Source organism: Serinus canaria, chromosome 25 (assembly GCF_022539315.1).
Source record: "Serinus canaria isolate serCan28SL12 chromosome 25, serCan2020, whole genome shotgun sequence".
Taxonomy (NCBI): domain Eukaryota; kingdom Metazoa; phylum Chordata; class Aves; order Passeriformes; family Fringillidae; genus Serinus; species Serinus canaria.
The window spans coordinates 14,104,111-14,120,604 of record NC_066338.1 but is presented as its reverse complement, the minus strand read 5'-3'; the positions used below and the strand labels follow the sequence as shown (position 1 = coordinate 14,120,604).

Sequence of the window (16,494 nt, the reverse complement as noted above, 5' to 3'; positions counted from 1 at the left end):
AAATGACCCAAGAATGTCCCAAAAATAGCAAAAAATGACACAAAAAAAATGGCCCCCAAATGGCAGAAAAATGACCCTAAAATGACCCTAAAATGACCAAAAAATGGCTCAAAAATGGTCCCAAAAATAGCTCAAAAATGGTCCCCAAAATGACCCCAAAATTACCTAAAAATGGCTCCAAAATGGCCTCAAAATGGCTCAAAAATGACCCAAAAATTGTGCCAAAATTACATAAAAATGTCTCAAAAATCTCTCAAAAATGATCACAAAAATGGCCCAAAAATAGTTCAAAAATGACCCAAAAATGACCCCAAAATTGTCCCAAAAATTGTTCAAAATTGGCTCAAAACTGGTCCCAAAAATGGCTCAAAAATGACCTAAAAATGCCCCCAAAAATGGCTCAAAATTTACCTTAAAATGACCCAAAAATGACCCAAAAAATGGCTCAAAAATGGTCTCAAAAATGACCCTAAAATGGTCCTAAAATGGCTTGAAAATGACCTAAAAATGGCTCAAAAAGGGCTCAAAAATGTCCTTAAATTGACCCAAAAATTGTCCCAAAATGGCTCCGAAATGACAAAAAAAAGACCTTAAAATGACCCAAACATTGTCCCAAAATTACACAAAAATTTTTCAAAAATGGCTCAAAAATGACTCAAAAATGGCAGAAAAAAAGCCCAAAATTGGGCTCAAAATGATCCTAAAACAACCCAAAAATGACCCCAAAAATGGTCCAAAAATGGCTCAGAAATGGTCTTAAAAATGGCCTTAAAATGATCCCAAAAATGACAGAAAATGGTCCCTAAAATGACACAGAAATGGCCCCAAATGACTTTAAAATGACCCAAAAATGAACAAAAAATGGCCTCAAAGTGTTCCCAAAAAATGGGCCCAAATTGACTTAAAAATGACCTCAAATTTGTTCTAAAATGGCCCAAAAAAAGTTTAAAAAATGACCCAAAATGGCTCAAAAAGACTCAAAAAATGACTGAAAAATGGTCTTAAAAATGACAAAAAAATGACCCCAAATGGCCCAAAATGACCCAAAAAATGACCCAAAAATGAAGAAAAAAATGACAAAAAATTGAGCAAAAAATGGTCCCAAAATGACCCAAAAATTGACCCAAAAATTGACCAAAAATAGCCAAAAAATGACCCAAAAATGGCTCAAAAAGACTCAAAAAATGACTGAAAAATGGCCCCAAAAAGCCCAAAAATGACATGAAAAAGACAAAAAAATTGAAACAAAAATGGTCCCAAAATGACCCAAAAATGGCATAAAATTCCAAAAATAGGAGTCAAAAATGGTCCCAAAATTTGGATTTTTGGGGCTTTTCAGCGCAAATTTCAGGAATTTTGGGTCCTTTCCCCTAAATTTTGACATTTTGAGGAATTTTGGGTCCCTTTTCCCCACAAATTTCAGATTTTTGGGTCATTTTGGCTCCATTTTCCCTCAGAAATTTGGGATTTTTGGGAATTTCTGGTCCTTTTCCCCACAAATTTCAGGAATTTTGGGTCCTTTCCCCTAAATTTTGATATTTAGGGGAATTTTGGGTCCCTTTTTCCCCACAAATTTGGGATTTTGGGTCATTTTGGCTCCATTTTCCCCTCAGAAATTTGGGATTTTTGGGAATTTCGGGCCCTTTCTCCTCACAAAATTCAGAATTTCGGGTCCCTTTTTTCTACAAACCTCCAGATTTTGGTTGATTTCTCTCCTTTTTCCTCCACTTTTACCATTTTCCAGCATTTTCCTTTCCATTTTTCCCACAAAATTCCCAATTTTAGATCATTTTTCCTTTAAATTCCGCGACTTTTTTCGCGCTCTTTTCACCGCCGCCATTTTCGAGACTTTTTTGCCGCTTCCCCGCCGCCATTTTAGCTCCTCCTTCCTCCTTCACTTCCGGTCCCAACACTTCCGGGATGGGCGTGACCGGAAGTGACGCCAGCAGCAGCGGCCGCGCCGCCGGTGGGTCCGGGCCGGGATTTTTGGGGCAATTTTGGGCAAATTTGGACAAATTTGGGCAATTTTGGGGCTTTTTTGATGTTTCTGGAAGGTTCCGGGAAGGCTCTGAGGGGGTTTGAGGGTCCTGAGGGCGTTTGGGGCGTCCTGGGGGGGTTTTGGGGCCTTTTGGGGTCGATTTTGAGGGAAAATTTGGGGATTTTGGGGCATTTTTGAGGCATTTTTGGGGGAATTTTGGGGGATTTTGGTCAAAGTTTGAGGGGATTTTGGAATTTTGGGGCTTTTGGGGGATTTTGGGTGAATTTTGGAGGATTTTGGGTCAACTTTGGGCCATTTTGAGGGGTCCTGGGTTGAATTTTGGGGGGAAATTTTTGGATTTTGGGGGAATTTTTGAGGCGATTTTTTGGGATTTTGGGACAATTTTGGGGATTTTGGGGCTTTTTGGTCAATTATAAAAATTTTGGGAAAGTTTGGGAAAATTTGGGGGAATTTGGGAAGATTTTGGGGCTTTTGGGGGATTTTAATGGAATTTTTATGGAATTTTTGGGGATTTTTGGGTCAAATTTTGGGGGAATTTTGGGGTTTTTTGAGTCAATTTTTGGGAATTTTTGGGGAAATTTTTGGGGGATTTTGGGTCAAATTTGGTTAAATTTTGGGGGAATTTTGGGGCTTTTTGGGGGATTTTGGGTCAATTTTTGGGGAATTTTTTGGGGCTTTTAGGGGGAATTTTGGGGCATTTTTGGGGGATTTTAATGGAATTTTTATGGAATTTTTGGGTCAAATTTTGGGGAATTTTGGGTCAATTTTAGGTCAAATTTTGGGGGAATTTTGGGGCATTTTTGGGGGATTTTTTGGGGGAATTTAATGTAATTTTTATGGAATTTTGGGGGATTTTGGGTCAATTTTTGGGGGGAATTTTTGGGGGATTTTGGGTCAATTTTGGGTCAAGGTTTGGGGGAATTTTGGGGCATTTTTGGGGGAATTTAATGAAATTTTTATGGAGTTTTTGGAGATTTTTGGGTCAAATTTTGATGGAATTTTGGGGGGATTTGGTGGATTTTGGGTCAATTTTGGGGGAATTTTGGGGGAATTTTGGGGAATTTTAGGACAATTTGGGGGGAATTTTTGGGATTTTGGGTGGATTTTTCCGGAATTTTTGGGGGATTTTGGGTCAATTTCGGGGTCAATTTTGGGGAATTTTTGAAGAATTTTGTGGGAAAATTTGGGAATTTTGGGGGATTTTGGGATTTTTGGGGATTTTTGGAAAATCTTGGGAAATTTTGTCCAATTTTGAGTCAATTTTGGGGCATTTTGGGGGGTCCTGGGTTGGATTTTGAGGCTTTTTGGGGATTTTTTAAAATGAATTTTTGGGAATTTTTGTTTTAATTTTTGGGGGATTTTGGGTCAATTTTTGGGGAAATTTTGAGGAATTTTGGGGGGAATTTTTGGTAATTTTTGGTCAATTTTGGCATTTTGGGGTCAATTTTGGGGCCATTTTGAGGCTTTTTGGATCAATTTTGGGGGGAAATTTGGGAATTTTGGGAAATTTTGGGGAATTTTGGGGATTTTTGGGTCAATTTTGGGTCATTTTGGGGCATTTTGGGGGAAATTTTGGGGTTTTTTGATCAATTTTGGGGAATTTTTGGAGAATGTGGGGGAAAATTTTGGAATTTTGGGGGATTTTGGGGCCATTTTTGGGGAATTTTGGTGATTTTTGGGGATTTTTGGGGCGTTTTGGGGGAAATTTTGGAGAATTTTTGGGAATTTTGGGAAAAATTTTGGAATTTTGGAATTTGGGGAATTTTGGGAAAATTTTGGTATTTTTGTGTCAATTTTGGGGGAAAATTTTGGAATTTTGGGAAATTTTGGGGCTTTTGGGGTCAATTTTGGAGAATTTTTGGAAATTTTGGGAAAAAATTTGAATTTTTGGGGATTTTTGGATCAATTTTGGAGAATTTTTTGGGGGATTTTGGGGCCATTTTGGATCAATTTTGGGGGAAATTTTGGAATTTTGGGATATTTTGGGAATTTTGGGAATTTTTGGGTCAATTTTTGGGAATTTTTAGTGGATTTTGGGGCATTTTTGGGGAATTTTGGGAAAAATTTTGGAATTTTGGGAAATTTTGGGGATTTTTCGGGGATTTTGGGGAAATTTTGGGGCCTTTTGGGTCAATTTTTGAGAAATTTTTTGGGGAAAATTTTGGAATTTTGGAAATTTGGGGAATTTTGCGGTCAATTTTGGGGGATTTTTGGGGAAATTTCAGGATTTTGGGGGAAATTTTGGGGGATTTTGGGATAATTTTGGGGAATTTTGGGAAAAATTTAGGAATTCTGGGAATTTTTGGGGAATTTTGGGGGGATTTTGGCTCAATTTTGGTGATTTTGGAGGAATTTTGGGGCCATTTTGGGGGAAATTTTGGAATTTTGGAAATTTGGGGAATTTTGGGGATTTTTGAGTCAATTTTGGTGAATTTTTGGGGAAATTTTGGGGAATTTGGGGGAAAAATTTTTGAATTTTGGGGGATTTTGGTATTTTTGCGTCAATTTTGGGGGAAGTTTTGGGGAATTTTGGGATATTTTGGTGATTCTTGGGTCAATTTTGCGTCAATTTAGGGGGGAATTTTGGGAATTTTGGGCCAATTTTGGGTCAATTTTGGGGATTTTCGGGATTTTGGGAAAATTTTGGGATTTTGGGAAATTTTGGGGAATTTTTTTGGAGATTTTGGGGAATTTTTAGGTCCAATTTGTGCCATTTTTGGGCATTTTTGGGGCCATTTTGGGGCCATTTTGAGGTTAATTACCCCCAAGGTCACCTTAATTAATTAATGATGGTGCTAATTAATTAATTAGCGGGTTAATTAATTAATTAGGGGGTTCATTAACCACTCCTGGATGATTTTAACCCCTTCCAAACCAATTTCCCGTCCCTATTAATTAGAAAATTGGGTTTAATTACCCCCAGGGCTCATTAATTACCCTCATGGTCTCCGTAATTAATTAATGAAGGCGCTAATTAATTAATTAAGGAGTTAATTAACCCCTTCTCGATGCTTTTAACCCCTTCCAAGCCCTTATTAATTAGAAAGTCGGGGTTAATTACCCCCCAAACTCATTAATTACCCCCCCAGGATGGTCGGTATGATTGAACTAATGAGGTAATTAATTAATTAGGTGTTAATTAGGGCCGCCATGGGGGAGCTGAGCGACCTGGACCGGCAGATCGAGCAACTGCGGCGCTGTGAGCTCATCAAGGAGAGCGAGGTCAAGGCCCTGTGCGCCAAGGCCCGGTAATTAGCGCTAATTAACGCTAATTAATAGTCATCCCTCGTTATTGGGCTTCATTGAGGGGTTATTGATGGGTTTGAACCCTCATTAGCGCTAATTAATGCTCATTAATGCTCATTAAGGGCACTGAGGGCGAGGACCTGCGTGCCAAGGCCCGGTAATTAGCGCTAATTAACGCTAATTAATATTCATTAGTGCTCATTAGGGGGTTATATATGGGTTTGAACCCTCATTAGCGCTAATTAATGCTCGTTAATTGCTGCTAATTGTTATTAATTGCTGTCAATTCTGGTTTATTGAGCGCAATTAATTTTGGCTTATTAATTTCTGCGAATTGCGGTCAATTAATGGTCATTAATTGCTGCTGATTGCTGTTAATTAATGGTCATTAATTGCTGCTGATTGCGGTCAATTAATGGTCATTAATTGCTGCTGATTGCTGTTAATTAATGGTCATTAATTGCTGCTAATTGCGGTCAATTAATGGTCATTAATTGCTGCTGATTGCTGTTAATTAATGGTCATTAGTTGCTGCTAATTGCGGCCAATTAATGGTCATTAATTGCTGCTGATTGCGGTCAATTAATGGTCATTAATTGCTGCTAATTACTGTTAATTTTGCTTAATGATTGATTGCTGATAATTGCTGTTAATTGCATTTAATTAATTGCCGATAATTGCAGTTAATGAATTGCCTGCTGAGATAATTAATTGCCGTTAATGAATTGATGAGTGTTAATTGCTGTTAAAGATTTAATTATTGAGTATTAATTGTCTGTAATTAATGATCGCTAATTGCCGCTAATGAATGAATTAATGGGCGTCAATTGCAGTCAATGAATGAGCGCTAATTGCTGTTAATTAATTATTTAGTGTTAATTGCCATCCATGAGTGAATCAATGAGTGTTAATTGCCGTTAATGACTGAATTAATGAGCGTTAATTGTCGTGAGTTAATGAGCGCTGAGTGCTGGTGATGAATGAATTTAGGGAGGGTTATTCATTGATTAATGAGTAATTAATTGCTGTTAATCAGGGAGATCCTGGTGGAGGAAACAGCAATGGATGAATGAATGAATTAATGAACGAATGAATTAATTAATGAATGCAACAATCAATAAATCAATGAATCAATCAATCAATCAATGAGTGAATGAGTGAATTAACGAATCAATCAATGAATGGATCAATGAAGGAATGAATGAATGCGTTAATCAATCAATCAATGAATCAATCAATCAATCAAACAATGATCAATCAATCAATGAGTGAGTCAATCAATCAATCAATGAGTGAATCAATCAATCAATCAATGAATCAATCAATCAATCAAACAATGAATCAATCAATGAATGAATGAATCAATCAATCAATTAATGAGTGAATCAATCAATCAATGACTCAATCAATCAATGAATCAATGAATCAATCAAACAATGAATCAATTAATCAATGAGTAAATCAATCAATCAATTAATGAATGAATCAATCAATCAATTAATGAGTGAATCAATCAATCAATGAATCAATGAATCAATGAATCAATCAAACAATGAATCAATTAATCAATGAGTAAATCAATCAATCAATTAATGAATGAATGAATCAATCAATCAATGAGTGAATCCATCAATCAATGAATCAATCAATCAATCAATGAATCTATCAAACAATCAAACAATGAATCAATCAATCAATGAGTGAATCAATCAATGAGTAAATCAATCAATCAATCAATGAGTAAATCAATCAATCAAACAATCAATCAATCAATGAGTGAATCAATCAATGAATCAATGAATCAATCAAACAATGATCAATCAATCAATAAGTGAATCAATCAATGAGTAAATCAATCAATCAATCAATGAGTGAATGATTGAATGAATGAATGAATCAATCAATCAATGTGTCAATTAATCCATGAATCAATCAATGAAGGAATGAATGAATGAATTGATCAATCAATCAAACAATCAATGATTCATTTAATCAATCAGTCAATGAATCAATGAATGAATGAATGAATTGAACAATCAATGAATGAATGAATCAATCAATCAATAAATGAATCAGTCAGTGGATGAATCAATAAATCAATTAATGAATCAATGAATCAATCAATCAATGAATGATTGAATGGATCAATGAATGAATGAATGAATCAATCAATGAATCAATGATTCAATTAATCAGTCAATGAATCAATGAATGAATGATTTAATTAATTAAATAAACAATCAATGAATGAATGAATCAATTAATAAGTCAATTAATGAATCAATAAATCAATTAATGAATGAATGAATGAATCAATCAATCAATGAATCAATCAATCATTGAATGACTGAATGGATCAATGAATGAATGAATCAATCAATCAATGCGTGATTGAGTGAATCAATCAATCAATCGATCAGTCAATGAATCAATCAATGAGTGAATCAATCAGTCAATCCATGAATTAATCAATCATTCAAACAATCAAAGAGTGAATCAGTCAATGAATCAATCAGTGAATGAATGAATGAATGAATGAATGAATCAATCAATCAATCAATCAATTAATCAAACAATCAATGAAACAACAAATCAATGAATGAATGAATGAGTGAATGAATGAATGAATCAATCGATCAATCCATCAACCAAGGAATGAATGAATGAATGAATCAATGAGTCCATTAATCAATCAGTCAATGAATCAATGGATGAATAATTAATTAATCATTGAATGAATGAATGAATCAATCAATCAATTAATGAATCAGTCAATGAATGAATCAATAAATCAATTAATGAATCAATGAATCAATCAATCAATCAATCATTGAATGACTGAATGGATCAATGAATGAATGAATCAATCAATCAATCAGTCAATGAGTCAATTAATCAATGAATCAATCAATGAAGGAATGAATGAATGAATCGATCAATCAATCAATCAATCAATGATTCAATTAATCAATCAGTCAATGAATGAATGAATGAATTATTTAATTAATTAAATAAACAATCAATGAATGAATCAATCAATCAATTAATGAATCAGTCAACGAATAAATCAATAAATCTATTTATGAATAAATGAATCAATCAATCAATGAATCAATCAATCATTGAATGAATGAATGGATCAAGGAATGAATGAATGACTCAATCAATCAATGCGTGAATGAGTGAATCAATCAATCAGTCAGTCAGTCACTGAATTAATCAATCAATGAGTGAATCAATCATTCAAAGAATCAAAGAGTGAATCAATCAATGAATCAATCAATGAAACAACAAATCAATGAATTCATGAATGAGTGAATGAATGAATGAATCAATGAATGAATGAATGAACCAATCAATCAATCAATCAGTCAATGATTCAATGAATCAATGAATTAATTAATTAATTAAACATTCAATGATTGCATCAATCAATTAATGAATCAGTCAACGAATGAATCAATAAATCTATTAATTAATCAATCAATCAATCAATCATTGAATGAATGAATGGATCAATGAATGAATGAATCAATCAATCAATCAATGAGTGAATGAGTGAATCAATCAATCAATCAGTCAATGAATCAAACAATGAGGGAATGAATGATTGAATGAATGAGTGGATCAATCAATTAATCAATCAATCAATCGATCAATCAATGAGTGAATGAATGCATGAATCAATCAATCAATCAATCAATTGAGGAATGAATCAATGAGGGAATGAATGAATGAATCAATCAATCAATCAATTGATGAATGAATGAATCAATCAATCAATCAATTGATGAATGAATGAGTCAATCAATCAATCAATCAATCAATTAATCATCAATCAATCACTGGTTTGCAGGGAGATCCTGGTGGAGGAGAGCAACGTGCAGCGAGTGGATTCGCCCGTCACCGTGAGCAACGAAAATGGGGAAAATTCCGGAACATTCCGGAAAAATTTGGGAAAATTTGAGAAAATTTGGGGAAATTTGGGAATTTTGGAATTTTGGGAATTTTTGGGGAGAAAATTTGGGGATTTTGGGGGGAATTTGAGGGAATTTTTTTGGCATTTTCTGAGAATTTTGGGAATTTTTTTTGGTTTTGGGAGGAATTTTTTTGGGAAAAATTTTGGAAATTTTGGGGATTTTGGGGATTTTTTTTTTTTTTTTTTTGCATGAGGAACTTTTCAGATTTTTTGGGATAAATTTTGGGAATTCTGGAGAAATTTGGGAATTTTGGGGTTTTGGGGGATTTTTTGGGGATTTTTGGGTGAATTTTGGGCAATTTTGGGTCCCGTTGCCCCCCCAGGTGTGCGGGGACATCCACGGGCAGTTCTACGACCTCAAGGAGCTCTTCAGGGTGAGTGACCAGAGAGTGACCAGAGAGTGACCAATGAGTGACCCCTGAGTGACCCCTGAGTGACCCTGAGTGACCCTGAGTGACCCCTGAGTGACCACTGAGTGACCAATGAGTGCCCTCACCTGTCCCTCACCTGTCTCTCACCTGTCCCTCACCTGTCCCTCACCTGTCTCTCACCTGTCCCTCACCTGTCTCTCACCTGTCCCTCACCTGTCCCTCACCTGTCTCTCACCTGTCTCTCACCTGTCTCTCACCTGTCTCTCACCTGTCTCTCACCTGTCTCTCACCTGTCTCTCACCTGTCCCTCACCTGTCTCTCACCTGTCTCTCACCTGTCTCTCACCTGTCTCTCACCTGTCCCTCACCTGTCTCTCACCTGTCTCTCACCTGTCCCTCACCTGTCTCTCACCTGTCTCTCACCTGTCCCTCACCTGTCCCTCACCTGTCTCTCACCTGTCTCTCCCCTGTCTCTCACCTGTCTCTCACCTGTCCCTCACCTGTCCTCACCTGTCTCTCACCTGTCCCTCACCTGTCTCTCACCTGTCTCTCACCTGTCTCTCACCTGTCTCTCACCTGTCTCTCACCTGTCCCTCACCTGTCCATATCTCACCTGTCCATCTCTCACCTGTCTCACCTGTCCGTGTCTCACCTGTCTCACCTGTCCCTCACCTGTCTCACCTGTCTCTCACCTGTCTCACCTGTCCCTCACCTGTCCCTCACCTGTCTCTCCCCTGTCTCTCACCTGTCCCTCACCTGTCTCTCACCTGTCTCACCTGTCCCCAGGTGGGCGGGGATGTCCCAGAGACCAATTACCTGTTCATGGGCGACTTCGTCGACCGCGGCTTCTACAGCGTGGAGACCTTCCTGCTGCTGCTGGCCCTCAAGGTGAGCTCAGGTGTGCTCAGGTGTGCTCAGGTGTGCTCACCTGGATAGGTGTGGACAGGTGTGATGGGTGTGATACACCTGGGACAGGTGTGATGGGTGTGAGACCTTCCTGCTGCTGCTGGCCCTCAAGGTGAGCTCAGGTGTGCTCAGGGGTGCTCAGGTGTGCTCAGGTGAGCTCAGGTGTGCTCAGGTGTGCTCATGGGTGCTCAGGTGTGTTCAGGTGAGCTCACCTGGACGGTGGACCAGGGTGAGTACACCTGGACAGGTAACAGACGGTACACGACATGTTTAGCCTTTCCTCGCTGCTGTGCTCAGTGTGCCCCAGGTGTGCCCAGGTGTGCCCTAGGTGTGATCCAGGTGTGCTCCAGGTGTGCCCCAGGTGTGATCCAGGTGTGCCCCAGGTGTGCCCCAGGTGTGTTACCTGTGCCAGGTGTGCCCCAGGTGTGTTATCAGGGCCCAAGTGTGCCCCAGGTGTGTAACCTGTGCCAGATGTGATCCAGCTGTGTTACCAGGGTCCAGGTGTGCCCCAGGTGTGCCCCAGGTGTGCTCCAGGTGTGTCACCTGTGCTAGGTGCGCCCTAGGTGTGCCCCAGGTGTGACCCAGGTGTGTTACCTGTGCCCAGGTGAGGTATCCAGACCAGATCACGCTGATCAGGGGCAACCACGAGTGGCAGCAGATCACGCAGGTGTGGCACACCTGGCACAGGTGATGCCCTAGGTGTGTCATACCTGTCTCAGGTGTGCTGTACCTGACTCAGGTGTGACTCAGGTGTGTTACCTGTGCCCAGGTGAGGTACCCAGACCGGATCACGCTGATCAGGGGCAACCACGAGTGGCAGCAGATCCCGCAGGTGTGGCACACCTGGCACAGGTGATGCCCTAGGTGTGTCATACATGGCACAGGTGTGACTCAGGTGTGCTGTACCTGACTCAGGTGTGTCTCACCTGTCCAGGTGAGGTACCCAGACCGGATCACGCTGATCAGGGGGAACCACGAGTGGCAGCAGATCCCGCAGGTGTGGCACACCTGGCACAGGTGATGCCATGGCTGTGTCTGTGGGTACTGTACCTGTCTCAGGTGTGCTGTACCTGACTCAGGTGTGTCTCACCTGTCCAGGTGAGGTACCCAGACCGGATCACGCTGATCAGGGGCAACCACGAGTCGCGGCAGATCACGCAGGTGTACGGCTTCTACGACGAGTGCCTGCGCAAGTACGGCTCGGTCACCGTGTGGCGCTACTGCACCGAGATCTTCGACTACCTGAGCCTGTCGGCCATCATCGACGGCAAGGTGAGCGCACCTGGGGGCAGGTGACACACCTGGGGGCACCTGGGGACACCTGGGGGCACCTGGGGACACCTGGGATACACCTGGGGGCAGCTGGGATACACCTGGGGGCACCTGGGGACACCTGGGGGCACCTGGGCACACCTGGGGGCAGCTGGGGACAGGTGGGATACTCCTGGCATACACCTGGGGTATGCTTGGGCACACCTGGGATAGACCTGGGGACACCTGGGCACAGCTGGGCACACCTGGGATACACCTGGGCACACCTGAGCACACCTGGGTACACCTGGGCACACCTGGGCACACCTGGGCACACCTGGGTACACCTGGGCACACCTGGGCACACCTGGGCACACCTGGGCACACCTGGGTCACACCTGGTCCCAATGTCCCAAAGCCCAATACCCAAATGACCCAAATGTCCCAAATATCCAAATTCCTGCCCAATACCCCAAATTACCCCAATACCCCAAATACCCCAAAACCTTCCCCAAATATCCCAAATGTCCATCCAAATTCCCAAATGTCAAAGCCAAGTGACAATGCCCGATCCCCATCAGCCCCAATACCCCAAATGACCCCAAATACCCCAAAATTTCCCCAAAACCCCCAAATTTCCCCAAATTTCCCAAATTTCCCAATGATCCCAAATACCCAAAATGTCCAAAAAGCCTCAAAATGACCCAAAATGTCCCAAATTTCTCAAATATCCCAAATGGTCCCAGATGTTCTCAAAACCCCAAATACCCCAAAAATGTCCCAAAAACCCCAAATTTCCCCAAATATCCCAAATGTCCCAAATACCCCAAATATCCCAATTGTCCCAAAATGTCCAAAAAGCCCCAAAATGACCCAAAATGTCCCAAATTTCTCAAATGTCCCAATGGGCCCAGATGTCCCCAAAGCCCCAAATGACCCCAAATACCCCAAAAAACCCAAATATCCCAAATATCCAAAAACCCAAAATTTCCCCAAATATCCCAATTGTCCCAAAATGTCCAAAAAGCCCCAAAGTGACCCAAAATGCCCCAAATTTGTCAGATTTTCTGCGTGCACGGGGGGCTGTCCCCGTCCATCCAGAGCCTGGACCAGACCCCAAATACCCCAAATGACCCCAAAAACCCCAAATTTCCCCAAAAACCCCAAATGTCCCAAATACCCCAAATGTCCCAATTGTCCCAAAATGTCCAAAAAGCCCCAAACTGACCCAAAATGCCCCGAATTCCCCAGATTTTCTGCGTGCACGGGGGGCTGTCCCCGTCCATCCAGACCCTGGACCAGATCCGCACCATCGACCGCAAGCAGGAGGTGCCTCACGACGGCCCCATGTGCGACCTGCTCTGGTCTGACCCCGAAGGTACGGCCAGGTGGGACAGGTGGGACAGGTGGGACAGGTGGGACAGGTGGGACAGGTGAGGGACGCAAAAAACACCAAAAAATCCTGAAAAAAATCCCAAAATCTGGAAGATTTTGCCCCAAAAATCGACTTAAATTCACTCAAAAAATTCTTGAATTATTCACAGTGAGGGACAGGTGAGACAGGTGAGGGACAGGTGGGACAGGTGAGGGACAGGTGGGACAGGTGAGGGACAGGTGAGAGACAGGTGAGAGACAGGTGAGAGACAGGTGAGAGACAGGGGAGGGACAGGTGAGAGACAGGTGAGAGACAGGTGAGAGACAGGTGAGAGACAGGTGAGAGACAGGTGAGGACAGGTGAGAGACAGGTGAGGGACAGGGGAGAGACAGGGAGAACTCTGGAGAAATCCCAAAAATCCCAAAGGTTTTCCCCCAAAATTCACAGAATTGGACCCAAAACTCACCTGAATCTGCCTCACCTGTGTCACCTGTGTCACCTGTGTCACTTGTCTGTCTCTCACCTGTCCCTCCCCTGTCTCTCCCCTGTCTCTCACCTGTCTCTCCCCTGTCCCTCACCTGTCTCTCCCCTGTCTCTCACCTGTCCCTCACCTGTCCCTCACCTGTCTCTCCCCTGTCCCTCACCTGTCTCTCACCTGTCCCTCACCTGTCTCTCACCTGTCCCTCACCTGTCTCTCACCTGTCTCTCCCCTGTCTCTCACCTGTCTCTCACCTGTCTCTCACCTGTCCCTCACCTGTCCCTCACCTGTCTCTCACCTGTCTCTCACCTGTCTGTCCCCTGTCCCTCACCTGTCCCTCACCTGTCTGTCCCCTGTCCCTCACCTGTCTCTCACCTGTCAGACACCACAGGTTGGGGCGTGTCCCCCCGAGGTGCGGGTTACCTGTTCGGCTCGGACGTGGTGGCGCAGTTCAACGCGGCCAACGAGGTCTCCATGATCTGCCGCGCCCACCAGCTGGTCATGGAGGGCTACAAGTGGCACTTTGGGGAGACCGTGCTCACCGTCTGGTCCGCCCCTAATTACTGCTACCGGTATGCTAATGAGATGCTAATTAAGTCTTAATTAGGAGGGATTTACATGGGGGTTGTATGTGGTGCAGGTGGGGTTTGGGCACACCTGTACAGGAAGTGATGGGGACCAGGTGAGGGGGTCCAGACATGGATGGGAGGGTGGAAATGAGGTCCAAAACTGATATAGATATGCTAATGAGATGCTAATTAACCCCTAATTAAATGGTGGTTCTATAAGGTGCAGGTGGGGTTGTGCACACCTGTACAGGTGAGGTGATGGGGACCAGGTGAGGGGGTCCAGACATGGATGGGAGGGTGGGCATGAGGCCCAAAACTGCTACCGGTATGCTAATGAGATGCTAATTAGGGGTTAATTATATGTTAATTATATGGTGGTTCTATGAGGTGCAGGTGGGGTTTGGGCACACCTGTACAGGTGAGGTGATGGGGACCAGGTGAGGGGGTCCAGACATGGATGGGAGGGTGGGCACTGGGGCCCAAAACTGCTACCGGTATGCTAATGAGATGCTAATTAGGGGTTAATTATGTTAATTATATGGTGGTTCTATGAGGTGCAGGTGGGGTTTGGGCACACCTGTACAGGTGAGGTGATGGGGACCAGGTGAGGGGGTCCAGACATGGATGGGAGGGTGGGACTGGGGCCTAACTACTGTGTCTGGTATGCTAATGAGATGCTAATTAGGGGTTAATTAGATGGTAATTATGTGGGGGCTCTATGAGGTGCAGGTGGGGTTTGGGCACACCTGTACAGGTGAGGTGATGGGGACCAGGTGAGGGGGTCCAGACATGGATGGGAGGGTGGAAATGGAGCCCAATTACTGCTTCCGATATGCTAATGAGATGCTAATTAGGGGGGAATTCATAGGGAGTTACCTGGGGGACAGGTGTGGCTGTGGCATGCAGGTGAGGTGGGCAGGTGAGAGCTCGCTAAAGAACTCCACTAAAATTGATCAATGAAATGCAAACGAGATGGAAATAAGATGCAAATGAGATGCAAATGAGGGTGTGAGGCTTAAAGGGGGCGGAGCCTGGGGCAGTCGGGTTGGGTTGGGGCGTCCAGGTGAGCTGGGCAGGTGGGAGCAGGCTAAAAAATTTCCACTAAGGCGGATTAATGGCATGTAAATGAGATGCAAATGACATGCAAATGAGAGGTAAATGCAGGGTGGGACTAAAAAGGGGGCGGAGCCTGGGGTAGTCAGATTGGGCCCGGGCATCAAGGTGAGGTGGGCAGGTGAGAGAGCTCACTACAGAACTCCACTAAAATGGATTAATGGGATGCAAATGAGATGTAAATAAGATGCAAATGAGGTGCAAATGAGATGCAAATGAGGGTGTGAGGCTTAAAGGGGGTGGAGCCTGGGGTACTCGGGTGGGGTTGGGGCGTCCAGGTGAGCTGGGCAGGTGGGAGCTCACTAAGGAACTCCGCTAAAATGAAAGAACGGGATGCAAATGAGATGCAAATACCATGCAAATGAGAGGCAAACGTAGGGTGGGACTAAAAAGGGGGCGGAGCCTGGGGTAGTCAGGTGGGGCCCGGGCATCCAGGTGAGGTGGGCAGGTGGGAGCTTGGTAAATAACTCCACTAAAAGGTATTTTTGGGATGCAGATGAGATGGAAATGAGATGCAAATGAGGGTGTGATGCTTAAAGGGGGTGGAGCCTTGGGCAGTCGGGTGGGGTTGGGGCGTCCAGGTGAGCTGGGCAGGTGGAGCTGGCAAAAGAACGCCACTAATATGGATTAATGATATGCAAATCAGATGTAAATAAGATGCAAATGAGATGCAAATGAGATGCAAATGAGATGCAAATGAGATGTGTAATGAGATGCAAATGAGGGTGTGAGGCTTAAAGGGGGTGGAGCCTGGGGTACTCGGGTGGGGTGGGGCGTCCAGGTGAGCTGGGCAGGTGGGAGCTCACTAAGGAACTCCGCTAAAATGAAAGAACGGGATGCAAATGAGATGCAAATGAGATGCAAACGCGATGCAAATGCCGGGCAGGTGCGGGAACGTGGCGGCCATCTTGGAGCTGGACGAGCACCTGCAGAAGGAGTTCATCATCTTCGAGGCGGCGCCGCAGGAGACGCGCGGGATCCCCGCCAAGAAACCCGTGGCCGATTACTTCCTGTGACACACCTGGGGGCACCTGGGCACACCTGGGGGCACCTGGGCACACCTGGGCACACCTGGGCACACCTGGGGGCACCTGGGGGCATCTGGGCACACCTGGGCACACCTGGGCACACCTGGGATACACTGGGATGATCTGGGGGTACCTGGGCACACCTGGGATAGATCTGGGGTACGGGCTCACCTGGGCACA

The 16,494-nt window shown here is 43.5% G+C and overlaps 1 protein-coding gene and 1 long non-coding RNA gene across 54 annotated transcripts; one reads left to right on the top strand and one right to left on the bottom strand.

The window, feature by feature from the left end:
- The first annotated feature begins 1,888 nt into the window (after positions 1-1,888).
- Positions 1,889-16,341, top strand: PPP4C (protein phosphatase 4 catalytic subunit). Of its 4 annotated transcripts, none has more exons than XM_050984537.1 (9): positions 1,889-1,966; positions 5,132-5,247; positions 9,102-9,153; positions 9,548-9,598; positions 10,381-10,482; positions 11,599-11,772; positions 13,003-13,129; positions 13,987-14,176; positions 16,173-16,341. In XM_050984537.1, exons 2-9 carry the CDS (start codon positions 5,150-5,152, stop codon positions 16,300-16,302), a joined length of 924 nt encoding a protein of 307 aa, XP_050840494.1. In that variant the 5' UTR covers positions 1,889-1,966; positions 5,132-5,149; the 3' UTR covers positions 16,303-16,341. The 4 variants fall into 4 exon arrangements, with proteins under 4 accessions (XP_050840494.1, XP_050840496.1, XP_050840495.1 ...); XM_050984538.1 differs by having other exon boundaries at positions 1,908-1,966; positions 5,143-5,247; XM_050984539.1 differs by lacking the exon at positions 11,599-11,772.
- On the bottom strand, positions 9,714-13,919 carry LOC127060678 (uncharacterized). Of its 50 annotated transcripts, none has more exons than XR_007779869.1 (6): positions 13,859-13,918; positions 13,771-13,825; positions 13,650-13,726; positions 10,296-10,350; positions 10,127-10,192; positions 9,892-10,094 (listed from the first exon to the last, which is right to left on the bottom strand). It is a non-coding gene; the product is annotated as an uncharacterized LOC127060678 (long non-coding RNA). The 50 variants fall into 50 exon arrangements; XR_007779872.1 differs by having other exon boundaries at positions 13,650-13,682; XR_007779871.1 differs by having other exon boundaries at positions 10,296-10,339; positions 13,650-13,704; positions 13,771-13,803; positions 13,848-13,912.
- Positions 16,342-16,494: the final 153 nt, after the last annotated feature.